Source organism: Palaemon carinicauda, chromosome 31 (genome assembly GCF_036898095.1).
Source record: "Palaemon carinicauda isolate YSFRI2023 chromosome 31, ASM3689809v2, whole genome shotgun sequence".
Lineage (NCBI taxonomy): Eukaryota > Metazoa > Arthropoda > Malacostraca > Decapoda > Palaemonidae > Palaemon > Palaemon carinicauda.
This window is the reverse complement of record NC_090755.1, coordinates 72,391,974-72,412,115: the sequence shown is the minus strand read 5'-3', so window position 1 is coordinate 72,412,115 and position 20,142 is coordinate 72,391,974. Positions and strand designations below refer to the sequence as shown.

The 20,142-nt window shown below is 43.8% G+C and overlaps 1 protein-coding gene across 1 annotated transcript in view; it reads left to right on the top strand.

The window, feature by feature from the left end:
* LOC137624534 (cytochrome b-c1 complex subunit 6, mitochondrial-like) overlaps positions 1-11,851 on the top strand; it is a 34,710-nt gene extending 22,859 nt beyond the window's left edge. The window contains exons 3-4 of the mRNA XM_068355408.1: positions 5,493-5,654; positions 11,589-11,851. Coding sequence (XP_068211509.1) covers positions 5,493-5,654; positions 11,589-11,621 — 195 coding nt within the window. The 3' untranslated portion in view covers positions 11,622-11,851. The remainder of the gene's footprint in view (positions 1-5,492; positions 5,655-11,588) is intronic.
* The last annotated feature ends 8,291 nt before the right edge of the window (positions 11,852-20,142 follow it).

The window sequence follows — 20,142 nt, the reverse complement described above, 5'->3', positions numbered from 1 at the left end:
AGGGGCGCGCGAACTCTCGCCCGCGCATTCAACGCCCTGATCCTGCGCGCGAATATTCTTTGACGCACGCCATTAGTCTCCCATGCGCTCCCCTGTGCTCCTACAGTCTCCCGCGCGCTTCTGTGCTCCATCAGTCTCCCGCGCACCCGCACCAGCAGTCTCCCGCAAGCGATTCCTGGTATTCTCTATCGCCCGAGCGTCAATATCCTCCTCCGTGAGAGACTGCTCAACAACGCACGGCAAGGTCGCCATCGCCTCATTCCCCTCCCCGCAAACGCATAACAGCACGTATTACGGCGGAAGGGACATCCAGAAGGGTCCAGGATCCCTAAATCTTTCCAGGCGAACCACTTATAGGAACTCCTCCCAGGGATCCTTCTATCCCTGGCCCTTCAAAGGGGGTGTCTGACATCGCGTCTATCAGCCAACAGGCTTGGTTCGTTGCACTAATCAGAGCAGTTACACAGGCGTTCAAGCCTGTTTTCTCTGAATTAGGTCACAGAGCCTTGGCTGTCTCTACCCCTCTGAAGAGGAAAAGAGGAGTTCCGGATGCGATAACTTCTCCAAGGGCTAAGTTGTCTCCACGCAAGCCTACGAGGCAGGTCCCTTTACTCCCCCAGATCTCTCCTTCCCTATCAGACGAGGAATTCCCATCATCAGGGGAATCACGTGAGGTGAGATTTTCCCCCCATCTCACCAATGAAGGAAACCTCTCCTCGCGCTGAGAGGTCTTTTCGAGTGGGGGCTGGAAGGAGCTTACCATCTTCGATGTTAGAATCCGACATCCTTCCCAGGAAGGAATCGAAGGATTCTAAGACTTTACCAAAGTCCTCTACAAGACCAAGGACGGAGCCAATTAGCCACTCGGAGTACGTCCGCGACTCTCCCCAAGAAGAGCCTTTGGGGACAGAAGACTTCGCTGCAAGTCCGGCATCAGGAGGAGAACAGCAAGAGTCAGAAGAACATGCGTTTTGGCAAGTTCTGACTCTAATGAGGGCTCTCAACGGGTTTTCTGACTCAGAAACCCTCTAAGACCAGTGCAGCTCTGCCCTGGTCTCAAGGGGGTTAAGAGTACTGTACTAGAGACAAGATCGCTCTACAGCTCTCCGAGATGTCCTCCTCCAACCGTTCCAGTGCCGCCAACAAGCTCCTTCCACCTCCTTGCGTACAGCGGAGGAGGTACTTTGAGATCTCTCAGGAGCCTTGTTTAGCTCTTCCTCTCCACCACTCGTTGGAAGAGCTTACCAGGGGAGTCCCTCTTGAGAGACACTCCAACCGGCAGGTCTCGTTCTCGGCAACCGAGATCCTTAACCAAGAGAAGGTTCCGAAGTGTGCTGTGCAAGCCACTTCGTGGCTGGACATCTGGTTAGGGACCTTAGGTATCCTGATATGCTCTGAGGATTTCTCCAAGACGTACCAGGAAAGCTATGGAGACATTCCTACTCTCAGGCACTCGCACGATCGAGTTTCTGGCCTACCAAGTCTCGAACTTGTGGGCAAGCGGCATCCTGAAACATCGGGATGCGGTGGCTGAGAGATTCCATCAGAAGGTCCCTAGCACCAAGATCAATAGGCTCAGACATTCTTCCTTAGAAGGATCCATCCTGTTTGAGCCTAAGGATGTGGAACAGGCCGCTGAGAGGTGGAGGAAGTCTCACCAAGACTCCCTCCTTCATAGGGCTTTGACATCCAAGCCCTATAAGCCTCCAGCACCCCAGCAGTCCCGTCCAACCAAGACCGCAAAACCAACGACAGCAGCGAAGACAGTGGTCTAAGCCCTTTCCTGTCAAGGATAGGAAAGGCAAAAAGTCCTCCAGGGAAGGTAAGAATCCTAGAGGGAGCAGCCAAGGCTGCAAACGCTAGGATTGGCAGTCTCCCTGCATGTCCACTAGTGAGGGATGCCTACAAAGTTGCTCAGACAGGTGGCAGCAACTCGGGGCCGATTCCTGGATGATTTCCGTAATCAGTCAGTGATATCGCGTCCTGTTCACAACATCTCTACCTCCCCTAACGATGAATCCAGTGTCATTGAGCTCCTTTGCCATGGGATCGGCAAAGGGGCTGGCCCTTCGGGCAGAAGTCCAGACCCTGTTGAAGAAGGGTGCTCTCCAAGAGGGCCTCGACGAGTCTCCAGGCTTCTTCAGTCGACACTTTCTTGTAAAGAAGGCGTCTGGAGGCTGGAGACCAGTCATCGACCTCTCAGCTCTGAACAAGTTTGTCAAACAAACTCCGTTCAGCATAGAGACGGCAGACACGGTCAGACTAGCAGTGAGACCGCAAGACTTCATGTGTATACTGGATCTGAAGGACGCGTACTTCCAGATCCCAGTCCATCCGTCTTCAAGGAAGTACTTAAGATTCAGCCTAGACAACAAAATGTACCAGTTCGAGGTGCTGTGCTTCGGTCTCCACAGCACCACAGGTTTTCACCAGTTTTCACCCTAATATCTTCATGGGCACACAGGATTGGCATCCGTCTCCTCTGTTATCTGGACGACTGGTTAATCCTAGTAGACCCGGTGTCATCCCTTCTACAACACCGGGACAAACTTCTGAGACTTTGCCAGGATCTGGGGATCTTGGTAAATCTCGAGAAGTCCTCACTGCTTCCCACTCAAAGACTGGTATATCTAGGGATGGTTATAGACACCAATCTCCATAAAGCCTTCCCATCAGACGACAGGATAGCAAGACTGAGAAAGGTCGTAAGTCCTTTTCTCAGACGAGAGGAACTTCCAGCCCAATCGTGGTTACGTCTCCTTGGTCACCTTTCATCGTTGGCTCGTCTAGTTCCCAACGGGCGCCTCCTGTGGCGACTCAAGTCCCAGTGGAATCAAGGTCACGATTCCTCGGACGTCCTGATCCCTATGGGATCGGCGGAACTGACAGACCTCCAGTGGTGGGTGGCAGACGAGAACCTACGACAGGGAGTGGATCTTCTCGTCCTCCCCCCGGATTTGATGCCGTTTTCGGACGCTTCAAAGAAAGGGTGGGGGGCCCACATGCTGCACTACACGACCTCAGGCCTGTGGTCAGAGTCAGAAAAGTATCTCCATATAAATCTCCTAGAGATGAAGGCCGTCTTTCTGGCCCTTCAACAGTTCCAACAATACCTGGCGGGTCACTCTGTGGTAGTGATGAGCGACAACACCACAGTAGTGGCTTACATCAACAAACAAGGAGGTACTTTTTCACAGCAGCTATCCCATCTAGCAGTAGACACTGAGATGGGCCGAAATCCACTCGATACCACTATCGGCACGCTTCATTCCAGGCAAAAGGAATGTGCTCGCCGACAACCTGAGCAGAGCGTCTCAGATACCGAGTACCGAGTGGTCTTTGGATCATCTAGTAGCCAACAAAGTCCTGACTTTGTGGGGTTTTCCGACTGTGGATCTGTTTGCAACGGCCCTGAACTTCAGGCTCCCGCTGTACTGGTCCCCAGTCCCAAAGGCTCTCTGGCAAGATGCTTTCCAGCAACAGTGGGACAACATCGACGTTTACACCTTTCCCCTGTTCTGTCTGATGAAGAGGGTGCTCAACAAGACCAGAACATCGGTCAATCTCTCAATGACCCTCATAGCTCCGCTATGGCATCATGCGGAATGGTTCCCGGACCTTCTGCAACTTCTAACGGAGCTACCAAGAGAGCTCCCTCCACGACACAATCTTCTCAAGCAACCACATGCCAACATCTTCCACAAAGCTGTAGCTTCGCTACGACTTCACGCCTGGAGACTATCCAGCATCTCCTCTCTGAGAGAGGATTTTCGCATTTAGTTGCTGTCAGGATGTCTGGACACCTGCGAAAGTCATCTGCAGCAGTCTACCAGGCAAAGTGAAAAGTCTTCTGTGAGTGGTGTCGTGGAAGGGGTATCTCTCCACTCAATGCCGCTATTCCAACAATAGCGGAGTTCCTCGTATATTTGCGTGAAGAAATGCGCCTTTCAGCCTCGGCAGTGAAAGGCTATCGCTCAGCCTTAAGTCTAGCCTTCAGGCTGAAAGGAATGGACATTTCTTCATCGCTAGAGTTTTCTCTACTCATACATAGTTATGAACTTACCTGCCCTGAGTCTGAATTGAGACCTCCCCCCATGGAACGTGGTTCGAGTTCTCAGGTCTCTTAAGAGACCTCCGTATGAACCATTACGCCAGGTATCGGATCGCCACCTAACCTGGAAGACGTGTTCCTGCTAGCTTTGGCTTCGGCCAAGCGAGTCAGCGAACTTCATGGTCTCTCGTATGACATTGCCCATTCAAGGGGATGGGGGGAGGTAACGTTCAGCTTCGTCCCTGAGTTTATTGCTACCCTCCCCTACCCGGGCTAACCAGCGGTGTGGGTAGTGAACCCTCGTTAAATTTTAATGGCTCGTCATTTCAGCTACGCCGAAAGTAATACCCCTATTTAAATAGCTAAGGTTTGTATAGTTAGGAAAAATACAAATTATCTACGAATTTGTCATATTTGAAGGTATGTATGGAAGTAATACTTTAATTTAGAATGTAAATTTAATGTATTGAAGAATAGTTCAACTCTTACCTTTGAGGTAGATCAAGCTGGAGCTAGCTACCAAACAGCACTATAGTTACTCTAGTTTGTTGATGTATACTTGATATAACACTTGCTTTTTCTACTACTTTCATGTAGGTTATTTCTATCTTTGGGTCTCCTTTTAATGTCAAGGGCAGTGAGTGGTTTAGTTAGTAGAAGGGCAAGGGGAAGACAGGTACCTTACTTTATTGAAATACCTCCCCAAAGTACAACTAATCAGCTTCAAAATGACAGCAAAAAATTTTAAATATGTAATTTTAGCAAAAATGGTGAGATTTGTCACATTGTAATCCCAATATGTCCATAAGGTGAATTTGTTATTGATATGGGGTTACTAAAGACAAATCTGTGAAAAAGATCTTTATATAAACACTTTACACAGCGTATAGACACTTCTCCCTGATTCTTACTTGTTACAAGTTCATCCAGGTTGGTTTTTAGAGAAGTTGAGTAAGAGTTCGTTCTACTGTACTCCACTTAAATGTTGTGTGACAGTAAAATGTAACCCATGGTGCATAATTCTTTTAAATGTTTTCTTCATTTTGCTTGGTCAAGGATCAATGTTGAATTAGTTTGCTCACTTGAATCTCACTCATGCGGTACTTCATTTCTGTAGAATAAAAATTACACAAGTTTTCCTTTGTAGGGTCAAGTTTCCAAGTATTCATTAATCAGTTGTGCTTAGTTGAAGGCTCTTGATATGAAAAGTTCAAGTGGTGCATTGTTGGCTTTACTTGAGTATTTATAGGATCCTTTTCCCCCCTGGCAACTCTCAAGCATTCTTCTTTTCCCTCTTCCTATCTTCCAGCATATTGAGAATTGTCCAACCTCTTAACTTTTACATCATGCTACAACTGCAGTGTTCAGCAAGTTGCCTGGGCCTTACAGCCCTGAATTCCAATCCGGTAAATCTAATCATGATGATTTCCATTATTTACAGGATCCTTTAGATTCATTGAAGGTAGAATGTGGAAATTCCAAACACTGTGCGTCTCTAAGTGAGAAATACAATGAATGTAATGACAGAGTATCGTCACGCACAAGAACAGAAGAGACCTGCAGTGAAGAACTGTTTGACTACCTACACTGCATTGATCATTGTGTAAGTTATGTTTAGAGTATTAATTCCTTTTACCCTGAATTTGGTCCTTTGAGACATAAATGGCTTCTGTTAATATTGCTTACAAATATATCTGCAATAGATATTCAGATTTGGCTCTCTGCTGATGCTAGAATAAGATTGAGAACATGATTAGAGGTTTAGTAACCTAAATTTTGTGTAATATGCTGTATTTGCTGTAACATGAATTTTATGTAGTGTTGTATTTGCATTTACTTTGGTTATCCTGTTTCTTTTTTATGGTTGGGTTGTATTCTTAGAGTATCAAGGAACATTTGCTCTTGAGCAAGATATTTAAATAATACCGCAGGTTTTTTATTCGAATAGAAATGAAAAAGCAGTAACGAATAGAAATGAAAAAGCAGTAGTAGCTAGTAGCTTTAAAAGATGAAAAAGAAATGAAAGTTGGGGATGAGTTCTATTTTTTTTTTATCTTTTTTTTCCCATTCATTTTTCCTACACAGATACAAACTTCTGAGTCAGTTATATGGGTTTATTTGATAAATTAGATTCCTCCCACTAGTGTGCTCCGTGGTGAACATAAATTTATTTCAGATTTTACTAAGCAGGGGGATTTCACTACAATCAAAGTATTGAAAATATCTCATTCCCAGCCGAGAACACCCCACATAGCTGATATTAACGCTACCTCTCCCAGTCAGGATGCCAGAGAACTTCAAATCATTAATTCATTCTCCCCATACGGAGGTTGCCCTCTCGGAAGGTGCAGATTATTTCTTGATTGCACGCATACAGTCTGGCTTACCTCGTACACAAAGAGGTCCACACCCTGATTTTTCTCCAGAGAAAAATCTTCCTGGCTCGTTAAGGAAACATCACAATCTTTTTAAGGCAGTTTTGGGACATCGACAGTTATTTGCAGTGGATTCTAGTTTACAGGTTTGGCCGATTCGCCCGACTGCAAATTCAAAACCTCTCTCTCTCTCAATAATCCTTACAGTAAGCAAAAGTTATTACAGTTTCTACCGACGTTTCAGCTCCACGTGTTACAGCCATATGTGTAATCATACATGCAAGCTGTTGTCATGGAATGCGGTGCCATCCCTGCGAGTGATCTTGCTAGCTATCAATGTTACCATGCTGCTATCCATGTACATCCTTGCACTGATCATGCTGCTGCTCATTGCCTACTCGCACTGATTCACTTCCTGAACGTGCTGACATCACAGAATGCACAGCCATCCCTACTCATGATCTCGCTGGTGCTCATTCGGAACACTTATCCCTGTGCACTAAATAAAGGTGCTGCAATTCCAACTTCTATTGGAAACCAGATAGCCACTATCTCAAAAGCCTATAGTCATTCAGACTTGAATAATCCTTTGTCTAAGTACAATAGATTGCCTACAACCACTCTTCCTAGGTCTGCACAGACCACAAATCTTAATTTACTTAAACCTCCAGCAATTTAGAGTAGCAAAGCCAGATTTTTCTAATTTTCAGAAATGTTAGAAGAGGAAGGCAGCGGAGCCCTATTTCCCCCCCCCCCCCCATTTCCTTGCCTTGACTGAGCGCTGCTAATTCACCTGCAGACGACTGATCAACATCACTGTGTTTGCTGATCTATCTTTAATCTTGTTCACAAGGATGGTATGTATTGGGATCATACCCATCTCTGAGCAGTACATGATACAGTTGTTCTTGCACCTGTTACAAGCATGTGAACCCTTGATCTAGGATAAAGGGTACAGCCCTCTTTCCCATCCTAAGACAGTTCTTTAGAGATGCTGAGGTCACCACCAAGGAAGGCTACAGCATATCTGAAGGATCATGGTGTAAAAGTTACCCTTTCATATGAGCAGTGGAAGGATGCAAGTGGACAACAGGGTGGAATGTACTGCCTTCTCCAAAGCATACGGGCTGGGACTGAAACACTCCATCATGTCAGATCAAACTGTTCTCCACATTCCTGGTCTTCACTGCACAATAGGACCCTTCTTGCTAACTCTTCATACTATCGTATCGTCAGTCACAGGGCGCCTATCACTTGCTTCTCAATTTTCTACACAGACATTAAGATCCTTCCATGCATCAATATAATCCACACACAATAGGGAAACCATCAAGACTAGTCAATAACAAGATAACTTCCCACTTGTCCACTTTTTTTAGCCTAAACAGGTTATAGTCATTCACATGCCTGCTATCACAGCCCTGTTCTTGTGGTTGTGCATCCCCAGGAAGGATAATAAGCATTACTTTTGTCCCTTTCTCTCTTCCGAGTTAATTATGCAACAATTAAGCAGGAGGAGCATGTTGGAGTGTATGATCAACCAGATACGCAAATGTAACGATGTTAGCAGACAGTCATATCTGCTGAACGATTCCATATTCTCATCATTCCATATTGCCACTTCTGTGCGACCAGTCACTCTGGGTTTGGTCTTTTGTGCCCTTAGATAATTCATGGTCATTTTTCATTGATTTATGGGTTACAATATCTGGCAGCTTTTTCTATCTACAATACCAATGAAAAGGGGAGCTATGATTGTTCTCATCACTTGTTGTGGTACGAAATTTTCCCTTCACTAGCACTGAGGTTTCCTTGTGGTCTAACCTTTGCATTTTATTTAAACAAACATTTCAGTCTTGTTCTTTTCCCTCGAGACTGGATTCCTTAAGCTTATTTTCTCAAATTGAAATTTGCGCTGGCTTTTTGGGTGAGCGTTACTTTGAGAGTTAGCAGGGAATTAAAACAACTCTCATCAGTTTTCACACCCCAGAGATCTTCCATCAAGCTGGAATCTTTCAACAATCACTGTTTTATGACTGATCTTCCCATGCATAAAGATTTTGAGATTTTATTAGACTCCTGGATCTTGGAACTCATTCGCAACAATAGCAATTGTAACAGGTGACTTCTCAGGCCCGATCTTAGTACTTGTGCAATCAGATACCACATTGTGCTTGCATGGTTGTTGGGAAAAATCCTTGACAATCAAAAGCAGGTTCTCTTATGATGCTATCTGCTGCATGGTGACATGCTTTCCAAAGGCTAGTCACTTTGTGCCCCTTAGCTTTGGAGAGCATGAGTATCAGTAGCAGTTCAATTATTGAAGGAGACCAGCCAACGCTCAGTCGTCTGTTCTACCTCTAGTGGGGATTGCCCTGTTCTGTATTTGGATAGACTGATGAAAATGTCTTGGAGAGAGAAATGATTACTCGAACAATATCAAGAGAATCGTAAGTCCTATGGTACCCAACTTTAGTCTGTTATTTTTTAAAACATTAACGGTTTGGTTTACGATTACCAAATGGTTTGCATTCTTTAGAGTTGTCTATGAGCCTTATTTTGTTGACAGAGGCTAGTTCTTGGTGGCTCACAGCAATCACTCCAGTATTATCTGAAGCGTTATTAATCATTGTTCCGCTTACCCTCTGGTTTTGTTGGGGCTGGAATACAGTGTGATTTACTATGGTAGCTGCATCCTCATCGTGGGATTCGTCTCCTCTGGGGGAATCTGCTGTCCACAGACGTATCTGGGGAGGGATGGGGTACCCACTGGAGTACTTTATCCATATTGGGTATGTGATCCAGAGAAGAAACGTACCTACTTTTCAATCTATTAATAATGCATGTAATGTTGCTACTATAGAAGCTTTCCAATGAAGTTTGGTAAAGCACTGGCATTGACGAAAGGCAATGCACTGTTTGTGACTTGTTTCACAGACCCATAATGAGCAGCTGCAATATTGGAAAGTTGATAATGATAAAACTGTTTGCAAGGTACATCCAGACAGGAGGATTGTTTGAGGAAACACTTTGTAAGGATTAATTTTGATCCCTTCATTTTGCCTAGCAGAAAGGCTTCTTTCTATTGGCTTATACCATCGGATGACTGGCTCACCATTCAGTTAAGCAAGGAACTAATATTATTGTATTCTGCTCCCAAGTCCCAGTCTGTTGCCAATATTTGAGGATGTCTCACAGCATTGCTAGGAATTCTAGTCACTCCTTTTATGCCAATTACTCAAGTCTGATTATGACAATGAGGCTCTACATGACCCTCAAAACACTATATTCTGAAAGATATCAGATTTGGCAGTCATATATATATCTTTGTTGGGGAAGATCCTCAATCTTTGTAGTGAAGGATACTTCTCAGCCCTGGATTCAGATCTTTCAACTAGGACTTTGATGTGGACTTCTTCGCCAGAACTGACAAAACACTGTCCAACTTCCCTAAGAGTTCTAATCACCTACTCCATTTTGCCAATTACTCAAGTCTGTCAATGACATTGAGGCTCGGCATGAGCCTGATCGTCACCAAAATGCCATACGCTGAAAGGTACTCGGATAGGCTTTCTTATTCTTCCTTCATCAGGGAAGAGCCTCAATCTTCGTAGTGAAGGATACTGTTCAGCCTTCGATTCAAATTTTCAACTAGGACTTTATCTGGATTCTTTACAAGAATTGGCAAAAATCCTAAGGAGCTTATGGTATGGGCAACAGATAGGACTTCCACTCCCAAGACCAGTCTCTACTAGCCTATTCCTAACAATGAAAGTAGTAAATGGCATAACTTATCCTGTGTCAGAAGTCGTTTTGAAGGATAGGTCACCGTCACCTTGGTTCAGGAGTATGTGGCCAGGACCTAGTACCAAAGCCATTCATGATTTAGTCCTTCCTAATCTCTTCCCTTGAAGTGGCCAGTGTGGTGCAATATCACTTGCTGTCATGCCCTTGAAGTGCCCAGCTTGGAGCGTGATCACTTGCCATCCTGTCATGGGAGGACACTGCAACTTCATACTGCAATGGTAGGAATAAGACAAAAGATCTTGGAATAGTTTCTGTCTTTGTGGAACAGTTAAAAGTGCATTTCCTGCAGGCAAGGAGGCGAAAAGACCATCCCAGGTTTGAGCCCATGAAATTTGACATTGGACCCATCCCAGCTCAACAGGAAGAATGTGTCAGGGGCACAGTTTTTTTTTTTTTTTTTTTTTTTTTTTTTAAGAGTTTGGTAATAACAAACTAGATTCCCTGCCCTTTACTTACAGGAATATAACCTCTGATCCTTGGATACACTTGGCCTATACATAGTTGCTCAACAAACTGTAGCAAACCAAGCTCCTTCAGGAGACAGGAAACATTTTTCCAAGTTAAAGCTCTTGACAAAGTCGAAAATGACTGGCAAGATAGACTGCCCCTCTTATCCCTTATTCTTTAGACTGCCCCTCTTATCCCTTATTCTTTACATTCTAGAAACTAGATCAGAAACTGGGTTTAGGAAAGCTACTTTTGTTGTTGCAGCTTTTGTCAACAAATTAGTAGCTTTAGAGTAACTACAGTATCTCCTCACCCTCCCACTGTTGGGAGGATAAGTACCCACCACACAGATAAAGGTTTGTCGTTGATTGTACTAAGTCCCTGATAGTGACCTAGCTTAACACTTGTCCTATCTCCATGCGAAGATTGACAGGAGTCATCACTCTAGCTACTGTACAGGACCTTAGTGCTTTAAGATTTCTCTGGGAGTGTAAATTAACCTTTCCTCCTTTTTAAGGATGTCTCCTATTAAAAGATGAAGGTTTGTATTTGTGTTGGAACAAATCACTAATAGTTGTTTTACAAATTCAAGTATTTCAAGTTAGAATTCCTGCCTCAACCACCATGTAAGTCCTAGGTTTAAGCTCAAAGTGGGAACTTGATAGGTTGTCGGTGGGGCGGGACTTGTTAACTACCACCACCTCTCATGAAGTTTTAAGTTATCACCATTATTGAAGGCAAAAGGCAAATTCCTATAATAAAGGACTCTGGTTTGTACGCATAGCAAGGAAAAAAAAATAAGAATTAAGAAATTTATAATTGTATAAAAAGCCAAAGAAGAAATTGAGGCCTTATATATGAATATGATTATTAATTTGATATATTTTGTAACACTCCCTTTTTTTCAGCTAACGAATTCGCTGTTCCAGAAATTGAAGTGAGTCCTCAACTCTTGATATTACAGTTAGTAAGCAGGAATTGCAGATTATGCTTTTTATTCTCTATAACGTTGATCAGTTTCCTGATGAGTGAATACAGTGTTTGGAGATCAAAGGACCAGAAGCTTTATTTAATTTTGTTTGTCATGTATCTTCAAAGATGTTTATATGTAAATAAAGAGCTTTCCAGGCCCTTAATGGTTATCAAGAAATAAATTCTTGTTTTTTCTTCATTGTTTTGTATCCATAACCCCTTTCTTTAATTAAAAATTACTGTCCATCATATTGAATTTTTTTTTTTTTATGTATAAATTTTAAGACAAATATATTTAGTTTTGAGCTGCTAGTTCTTTAACCCCTTTTACTATGAGACATTGGATCCCCCCCCCCCCTCTGCCATCATCAGCTTTACAAGCTCAGCCATTCTATGAGAACTTATTTGTTCCCATACTAACAAACCTTAAGTTATTAATGTGGATTATCTCGGCGAAGCTGGAAGGTAGCCATTAGACTAAAAGTGCGAGGTGGCAACCCTGCCTAACCGCCTGAGTGGGTGGGCTGGGGGTTACCCAGCCACCTCTATACTCTCACAGCTGTGAGCTATATCGCTTTCTTTTGGCTCAGTGTAGAGCAAACATATCTCTCTCTCTCTCTCTCTCTGAAGGCTGTCGTTGGAAATTGTAATCATTCTTTCGCTTTTCAGGTGTGCTTGCTTCTGATTGCCTTCATGCAGGCCTGTCCCAGGCGCAAGGGTGCTGCGTGTAGTACCTTGTCATCGCTGGATACCAACCCACACACTGTCCTTCGCATAGAGGGCATCGTTGCGAGCAGGGTTCACCCTGTGTATAGTGTAGTGAGTGGCCTGCCTCCCAATGGGAGAAGTTTGGACAGCTCGGGAAAAAGAAGGCTAAACACGATCTTTCTCCCTCAGGGGCAAGGAAAATGCGTTCTTCCTTTTCCTTCCCCAAACTTCTTTCCAAAGCTCCTCACTCACGCTCTTCCAAGGGGCGATCGAGCAGGAGGGCAGACTGCTCAACTCCTTGCCAACTACAGGGTACTGGGGGTTAGTTGCTTCCCTTAGAGGCGCAACTTACCCTCCAGCTGCAAGGGAGCCATTTTCCCTTGCAGATGTGTTACAGGTGTGGCCATCCCCAGGGGTTTCTGAATCCCCTACAAAGTAAGAGCTTGTTAGACTCCTTCAGTGTTGTGCCAGGAAGGACCCTACTCCAGAGCCCTCAAAATCCGATGCTTTGGAGGTCTGCAAAGTTCATCTGTCGCCCACTCCTGGACCTTCCACGTGTGGACAAGGCGATCACTCTAGTTCTCCCCTCCAATTAGTTCTCCCCTCCAATGACCTGCTGACGACGATCCTACTCGCCATTCTGGGCATCGTCGTCTGTTACCTTCAGCCTTCTATTTCTCCCCACAGGAATACTTCGGGTGTAGGTGATCTTCAAGACAAACCAGCACTCCTTCCACCAGATGCACACGAGGATGAGTTAGTCCATCTTGTCGTCCTTCGGGACACTCTTGGCCTGATCATCGTTCGTGACAATCTGAAGATCATCAGGATTGTAGGTCATTGTGATCCAAACGCTCTTCGTCCAGAAGGTGTTCTTGCTCGAGAGCTTCACACTCGAGACAGACTGTCTCAACGCTCTCCTCGGATGCGTTCCTTTTCTCGAGATAATGTCTCTTGATTGCGTTCTTCACGATCACGAGCAACTGAGTGTACTAGATCCAGATGCTCGTGTTCTAGATTGCGAGGATGAAGCTCCCGTTCATGAGGGCAACAATTATGCTTGCGAGGGCGCCGTTGGTGAGGAGGATGTTCAAGCCATTCTCAATCGAGAGCTAGACACTCATCCCAATCACGAACAGTATATTCACGATGACGAACCGTGCATTCACGATAAACGTCTGCACGTTCCTTGTCTAGAGGAAGAGATAAGCGCATCGCCCCTTATCCCGTCCTTCTCCAATGACCCCGGACTGAACCTGATTCTAAGATAAATCATTCTACAGACAGGAGTCTAGCTAAGCCACCTCCAGTGCCCTTTACTACCTGGGGTACTTTTAGTGCAGACTTCGCCTACGCAACGCTCGACAATGCGTCCTTCCGTGACGTGTTCGCCAATTCTTAAGAGTTGCCCCTACTCAGAGACCCTCTTTGCTGACTACGTCTAGCATAGGTGGTCCTCTGAAGCAACAGGAATGCCCCACACTTCTTCCGTCCAGTATGTCTCTTACTGCTCGTGTTAAAAGCACTTCTCTCGTAAATTGCATAAATTGTCTTGCGAAACTCTCAATTTGGTGCGCAAATCGGCGATTCACGAGTAGGGGTTTTGGAACCGCGAGAAGCTACGGAACCAATACCTCCTCTTCCGGCTTCTACCACCTCTAGTGGCAGCCCTATACTCTTTCCAGAAGGGTTTAAGGCGCCTCCTAATAGATATGCTAACGTGCTTATAGCCTGGACTGTCCTCTTCGTTTGACAAAGGAGCACCTACTGTTGCCACAGACTCTCCTACGTCTAGTTCCAACCGGCCACCTCAGGATAAGATCCCTGCAGTGGCAGCTGAAGTCGGTGTGGAACCAAGTCTGATCCACCGGACATTCGAGTTCCAATTACTCGGGAACAAGCGGCAGACCTGCTGTGGTGGGTGGCAAACGAAAACCTTCGCAGAGGTCATGGTATTCTCGTCCCTCCTCCGGACTTGATGCTCTTTACAGATGCATCAAAAGGAGGGCCCACTTGCTGCTGCATCACACGATCTCCAGCCTTTAGTCCGAGTCGGAAAGGTACCAGTTCATAAATCTCCTAGAGATGAGAGCAGCATACCTAGCTCATCAGTTCCAACAGGTGTGACAGGCCACTCGGTGGTGTTGATGAGCAACAACACCACAGCAATGGTTTATATAAACAAACAAGGCAGTACCTTTCCACAGCTTCTATGCCATCTTGCAGTAGAGATTTTCAGGTGGTCAGAAGAACATTCGGTGTCCCTATCAGCTCGCTTCATTCCAGGCAAGAGGGATGTGCTCACGGACAATCTGAGCAGCGCAACTCGGATAGTAGGCTCCGAATGGTCTTTGAATCCTCTTAGGGGCAACAAAGTCCTGACTTTGTGGGGTTCCCCCACTGTAGACCTGTTTGCAACATCTCTGAACAGCAAGCTTCTACTCTACTGTTTTCCAGTCCAAGACCCTCAGGCTCTAAGGCAGAATGCATTTCAACAACAGTGGGATAACATTGACATGCACGCCTTTTCCCCATTCTGTTTGATGAGAAGATTGCTCAAGAAGACCAGAACATCCAAAAAACCTAGTGATGACCATTGTAGCTTCGCTATGGCATCATGCAGTATGATTCCTGGACCTCCTGCAACTACTAGTAGATCTACTGAGAGAACTCCTCTCACGACCAGATCTACACATCTTCCACAGAACCATGCAGTTGCTTCGACTTAACACCTGGTGACTACCCAGCGTCTCCTCTATCAGAAGGGCTTTTCACAAGTTGCTGAGAGAATGTCCAAATACTTGCGCAAGTCCTCACAGCCTTTGTGTACCAGGCAAATTGAACAGTCTTCTGTGGTTGGTGTTGTGGAAGGAATATTTCTCCTCTCAATGCCTATATCCCTGGAATAGTAGAGTTCCTTGTATACCTTCAGGAGGAAAAGCTCCTTTCAGTCTCGGCGGTGAAAGGCTATCACTCGGCCTTGAGCCTCGCTTTTAAACTGAAAGGAGTGGATATTTCCTCTTTTCCTCTTCATTGGAACTTTCTCTACTTATATGGAGTTATGAGATCACTTGCCCTCAGACAGAGATCAGGCCTCCTCCTTGGAAAGTCGTTTGCGTTTTGACAATCTGAGCAGCGCAACTCGGATAGTAGGCTCCGAATGGTCTTTGAATCCTCTTAGGGGCAACAAAGTCCTGACTTTGTGGGGTTCCCCCACTGTAGACCTGTTTGCAACATCTCTGAACAGCAAGCTTCTACTCTACTGTTTTCCAGTCCCAGACTCTCAGGCTCTAAGGCAAAATGCATTTCAACAACAGTGGGATAACATTGACATGCACGCCTTTTCCCCATTCTGTTTGATGAGAAGATTGCTCAAGAAGACCAGAACATCCAAAAAACCTAGTGATGACCATTGTAGCTTCGCTATGGCATCATGCAGTATGATTCCTGGACCTCCTGCAACTACTAGTAGATCTACTGAGAGAACTCCTCTCACGACCAGATCTACACATCTTCCACAGAACCATGCAGTTGCTTCGACTTAACACCTGGTGACTACCCAGCGTCTCCTCTATCAGAAGGGCTTTTCACAAGTTGCTGAGAGAATGTCCAAATACTTGCGCAAGTCCTCACAGCCTTTGTGTACCAGGCAAATTGAAGTCTTCTGTGGTTGGTGTTGTGGAAGGAATATTTCTCCTCTCAATGCCTATATCCCTGGAATAGTAGAGTTCCTTGTATACCTTCAGGAGGAAAAGCTCCTTTCAGTCTCGGCGGTGAAAGGCTATCACTCGGCCTTGAGCCTCGCTTTTAAACTGAAAGGAGTGGATATTTCCTCTTTTCCTCTTCATTGGAACTTTCTCTACTTATATGGAGTTATGAGATCACTTGCCCTCAGACAGAGATCAGGCCTCCTCCTTGGAAAGTCGTTTGCGTTTTGAGGTCCTTCCCTACAAACCATTAAGCCATGCAGCTGACCGTTCACTTTGAAGATAGCATTCCTGCTTGCTTAGCCTTAGCCACTTTGAAGATAGCATTCCTGCTTGCTTTAGCCTTAGCAAAGCGTGTCGGTGAACTTCATGGCCTCTCATATGACATCGCCCATTCAAGGGGATGGGGAGAAGTGACACTCAGCTTCGTCCCTGAGTTCATTGCTAAGACTCAAAATCCGGGGGTACTGGACCTTAGATTCGGGCCCTTTCAGATTATGAGTATGTTCTGTAACCAATGACCCAGATCAATTATTACTGTGTGCAGTGATAAGTTTGAGACATTATCATAAACGCACTGCAGCAACACGGCCCCGACTACAATTACTTTTTGTTAGCTCCGGTGGGGTTAAGAGGAGAATCACTCAAAACACTATTTCATCCTGGATACGCCAAGTGATTGATTGAGCTCTAGATCCTGATCCTCCTCCGGCTCAAAAATTTGGAGCCCATGATGTCGGGGCATCGGTTAATCCCTGCCATTCAAATGCAACTTTATTCCTAAAGAACTCTTTCATTTTTTTTTTTTCATACTAGACTTATCTAGTCTATAAACACAGAACTTACGAACCGTTGATTTTACATGTATTTGTTCTCTCATTCTGAGCACTGGTGCCAGATCTTTTAATTATTTGTTCGCCGCAAAAGCTCAAAATCAGTTTGTTTTGGATTTCAGATTTTCATCTTATACAGTATCTTCACATCAGTAAAGTAATTCATGATCCGGATGAGCTACCTTGGTGTCCTGTAAGTGCTACCCTTAGATCCTTGGCTGCCAGACGCAGATAACAGAATCTGTTCATAAGCACTGGTAGAGTAAAAAGTCCCCCAAAATAGAATTCTTTTTGGCCACAGGAGACTATTTAACAAAGCATTACACCATTAATCCCGCCCATGCACCAGAACACATTAAGGTGCACACCCATGAGATCAGAGGAGTTGAGGCTACTCTCGCCTGAGAAAAATATATGGCTAAAGTTTTAAGAGCATTGAAGTGTTAGCCCACCTTTACTGCGCATTGTTCATGGAAATGAACTCGCAGGTTTTTACATATTCACTCGTACCTGTGATTGCTACTCGGCAGGTGGTGTAGCGACCCTACCTTTTTTACTGGCCCTAAAGTAACATGTCTGAGATAGAGGTTACAATGTAATAAGTCGAGTGAGAGAGGGTCTGGCCCTTTTCTTCTTGCTTTTCCCCTCCTTTGGGGTATAGCTGTTGAAATACTATGTAGCTGGACAGATATAGATACAGGTATGCTTTGCCTTTAGCTAGCAGCTTTTCTATTGTTAAATAGAAGTGTTCATTCCACCATTCCCCTTATGAGGGGGAGGATGAATATGTCTAGGCAGACCCATCAAATTGTTTATGCCTTACTTGACGGATAGTCTACGAAAAAGAGATTTTCTTTTGCAACAGCCTTGGTTACCTGTGCTATGAACCTGATAATAATCTCGATCGTGGTTCATGAGGCATTTAGAATATTCTCTACATCTTAGATTAGTGATCCTGGGATTTCAGCCAGCCAGTTTGGTATTTGGAAGTTCCTGCCTAATAGGATAAGTCTCCTATTAAAGGACGACTGTTTACATTCGGGTTGTATTTTCCTAACTACAGTATACAAAACACATTCATTTGACTTAAAATGTTATCACCTCTCCCAAATTTCCAGATTCAATCAAAGTGAGTGTTCAGTGTACTGGGAAGGGGGGGTTGATTCCTCATCTTCAAATGGAAATTTATGGATACTCCCAGCATTTAATGGTAAGTTTTAACTGTTGAGTTTCAGCTTTGGTAGAATCAATTTATTAAAGGACTTGGTTTTGTAGTTAGAAAAAATACAAATTACCTTCAAAATCTGTGATGTTTTAAGTGTCAAGAAAGTGAGAAAACATGACGATAATCTTACCGCTACAATATCCAGGGGAAGGAGCAATATAATGGTCTGAAGAATAACCTGATAAAGGTAAGGTCATGAATTTGAGTGGTGACAGCAATGACCACAGTCGAAATCTTGTCTACAAAAACTGGATCCTTAAGTATAGCATATGCCTCTGAGGACAAAAAATTCCACCTGGATGAGATCAGTGCAGTAGAGGTTTACAGAGAGCAAGATAGGAAAAATTATTGTAGAAATTGGTACTGCAACAGACAAAGAAAGTTTGAAGGAAAGAACTATAAATTATTCAACTTCTGCCATGGAGTTACGGATTTGTTGTATGACACACTGGAAAGTGGCTTTAAAGTTCTCGATTGTGGATGCTGAAGAATGTTCAGAGAGCAGATCCTTATTGGACAACAAATAAAGGAGAGTTAAGTATGATCATATACCAGGGAAACATCTGTTGGTGCTTTTGACAACTCAAAGTTAACAGCATTCTTCTAGGGTGAAGAGGGATTTACAGTTAAATCTTTACCTATAATTGATTAGCACATAACTTCATCAGAGATCATTCCTAATCCTACGAGTTCTGACCTAGATAATGTAAATCCTTGCCCACAGTTGACTAAAAAATGCAAGGTAAACTAGGCAAATCCTAACATACATATGACGTGAAATGGTAGGATAATAGATAAAAAATATTGTTAAATATTAATTTAGGGCTTAAGCTCTACATCTCTACACTTAATATTCCCGTATACAGAGTTCCAAGATGACCAGAATGCTTAGTAATAATTAACAGTTACTTGATTAACAATTATTTAAATAAATAAAAAATAGGCTACTTTATGGACATAATGCAAAGTATGCTTTATTCAAAATACTCCTAAAATACAGTATAAAACAAATACAGTACAAGAAAAGAAAAGGCCAGCTCAATTATAACTTCTCCTGGAAAACCACAAAAACTTTAATGACAGTAGGTCAGTTGATACTATGCAACAAAATTGACTATTAACAGAGAAGAAAATGCAGAAATTTCTCAGACTAGAAAGTTTGTAAGATCCCTCATAAAAGGTAATCTAAAATAGCAACTGAAAGACAATCTTCTTTGTCTACAGCTTTTACCCATCTCTATATGGGGACGCTGTTCCGTATAAGGCTTCTCCATTCTCTTTTAATCTGGGCATCCTATTTTCTTAATCCCTTTTCCCTTTATGTCATTTACTTTATCTTTCCATCTGAACTTTGGCTTTCCACTCCTCCTTCCCCCCATCCACCTCCATGTCCATGACCCTCTGGTAAAATTGATCTCCCCACATGATATCCCAAAACCACTGTAGTCTTCTTTGCTGAATTGTTTTCTACACTTCTTTGACTGTCCCACAAATATACTCATTTCTGAACCTATCCCATTTTGTTACTCCACACATCTATTGTAACATCCTCATTTCAGCCACTTCTAACTTCTTTTCTTGAGTCATCTTTATAAGCCATGTTTCAGCTCCATACACCAAAGCTGGGCTAACTACACTTTTATAATTTAGTCCTTTTACCTTTGCACTCTCTTATCACATAATATTCCAAATGAACTTCTCTAGTTCATCCAAGCAATGTTTTGTCTTGGCCCTATTTATCCTTTAAACCTCAATCTTCAAGAGCTTGTCTCTTGTCTCCATATTTTCTTTCCTTTCCACCCTTTCTTTAGTCAGGTCTACCAAAACATCATTATCAGCAAATATACTCCAAGGAACTTCCTCTCTCACACCTGCTATAACATCCACACAAGGTAAAAAATGTAAGGACAGTAGAACCTTGATGTAACTCAACTGAGAGACAATAAATTAATTTAAAATAAAGCCTTTCAGCCATTCAATGAATAAAGGTGTATTTCTACTAAACAAAAATTCGATA